General features: G+C 45.5%; 1 protein-coding gene across 1 annotated transcript; it reads right to left on the reverse strand.

The window, feature by feature from the left end:
- Window positions 1-604: 604 nt before the first annotated feature.
- LOC149140493 (uncharacterized) lies at window positions 605-1,411 on the reverse strand. The gene is made up of 2 exons (XM_089450995.1): window positions 830-1,411; window positions 605-739 (listed from the first exon to the last, which is right to left on the reverse strand). Exons 1-2 carry the CDS (start codon window positions 1,409-1,411, stop codon window positions 605-607), a joined length of 717 nt encoding a protein of 238 aa, XP_089307121.1.
- Between the last annotated feature and the right edge of the window lie 452 nt (window positions 1,412-1,863).

A 1,863-nucleotide genomic window follows, 5' to 3' on the forward strand; every position in this document is an offset into this window, starting at 1 on the left:
GATTTGGCAGCATACCTGTAGCAGCAGAGAATAGTTGTAGGATCTTTGAGAAAGTCCGAGAGTCTCGAACACTGCCATCAAGAAGTATGAGAACATCGTCCACAAAGAGCAGATGAGTGAGAGCGCATAGGTCGGATATGCGGAGGCCCCCTACATCTCCAGCCCTTTTTGCAGAGTCCATGAGGCGGCTGAGACCTTCCATGACCAAAAGGAAGAGCAGGGGCGATAGGGGACAGCCCTGTCTCAGTCCTCTTTCGGAGTGAAAAAAGGGGGAGGCCGAGCCATTAATGAGGATACTGAAGGTAGGGGAGGTTATACAGGCCATGATCCAAGAGATGTAGGCATGAGGGAAACCCAGGTGGATGAGGATCATTTTTATATAGAGCCAGCTGACCCGGTCGAAGGCTTTTGAGAGGTCAATTTTGAGGAGAATGGCTTTTAGATGCCTGGACCAAATGGAGTGTATTGCTTCTTGGGCGAGACCAATGGCCTCGTGAATCTGCCTAGATTCAAGGAAAGCAAATTGTTGCGGGGCAATGGATCTGGAGAGGATAGGTCTAAGACGATTTGCAATGGTCTTAGAAATGATTTTATAGAGACAATTTCACAAGGAGATAGGCCTGTAGTCATCGAAGGATTCCGGGGAATCAGATTTAGGGATAAGAGCAATGAAAGTAGAATTGATGGCATGACAGATGGAGCCCGATGTCCTGCTCTCCTCGACCACACCCAGCAGATCCTGTCCCAGGACATCATAGAAGGCTAAGTAAAATTCAATGGTCCATCCATCTGGGCCAGGGCTCTTGTCTTTTTTGAACCATTTCAGCACTCCTTCCAGCTCCTCTGCCGAGACCGAGACATTTAGAGCCTCCACGTCTTCTTCCTCCACAAATCTCGGGAAGTGATTTTCCACATTAATGATATCAGGTAGATTTACTTCCCGAGGACACTTATATAGATCCCTGAAGTGAGTGGTGCCCAGATGAGCGAGCTTGTTAAAAGTATCTGCGATATGACCATCCGGGGTAGGGAGCTTCCAGATAGTATTTGCAACTTTCCTGCTCTTGGCAAAACTATGGAAGAACTTCGAGTTTTCATCCCCTGCTTGAATCCATAATGCCCTACTCCTCAGTCTAATGGATTCCTCTCTCTCTTTGAGGATCTTTACTTTTTGATTCTCCAATTCAATTAGCCTGCATTTGTCTGCTGCTGTTATGAACCCCAGCCCTCTTTCGTCGGTGAGAGAGCTTAATTCAGCTTCAATCTGGGTAAGCTGAGCCGTGTCTCGGTCCTGTTTCTCCTTTGCCCAAACAATAGATATATGTTTAATTTCAGAGAGATTCCTGCAGAAACCTTTAGCTAGAGTTTCTGTGTCATTGATCGGGTGAGAGGACCAGTAATCCGATATCATCTTGACATATGAAGGATCCTTGTTGTGGGGAAAAATGCCTATGCAGGACGATCCTATCCACCTAAGGTGTGACAGTGCCTTAGCAACAAACAGAGACAGCTATTCTAGTATTCTTCCTTTATGAATTAAGAATGAAGAGAGATGTATGGACTAACCGGTGTCTTCCATTTGTCCCTCGATCCGGTTTCTCTTCTCTTCGTGAGTTCCCAGCTACTTGCCTTCTCGCTCGCCCAGCTTCAAGAGGTTTCTGCAAGATCACAAGAAGAGAACGCTACACAAGACATGGATTCATATTCATAACTAGTTCAGGATTAGAAATAAACTAAATATACTAATGCAAACATACATCAAAGATACATCAGTATATAGGAGAAACCAAGATAGCTTTATTGATGAATAACAAGGTTCAGGAAGAGATACAACCCAGAGGGCTCCAATCCAGCATCTCCTTC

Source organism: Pinus tabuliformis, chromosome X (genome assembly GCF_031772625.1).
Source record: "Pinus tabuliformis cultivar Carrire ecotype Pingquan chromosome X, CPIR1, whole genome shotgun sequence".
Classification (NCBI taxonomy): Eukaryota; Viridiplantae; Streptophyta; class Pinopsida; order Pinales; family Pinaceae; genus Pinus; species Pinus tabuliformis.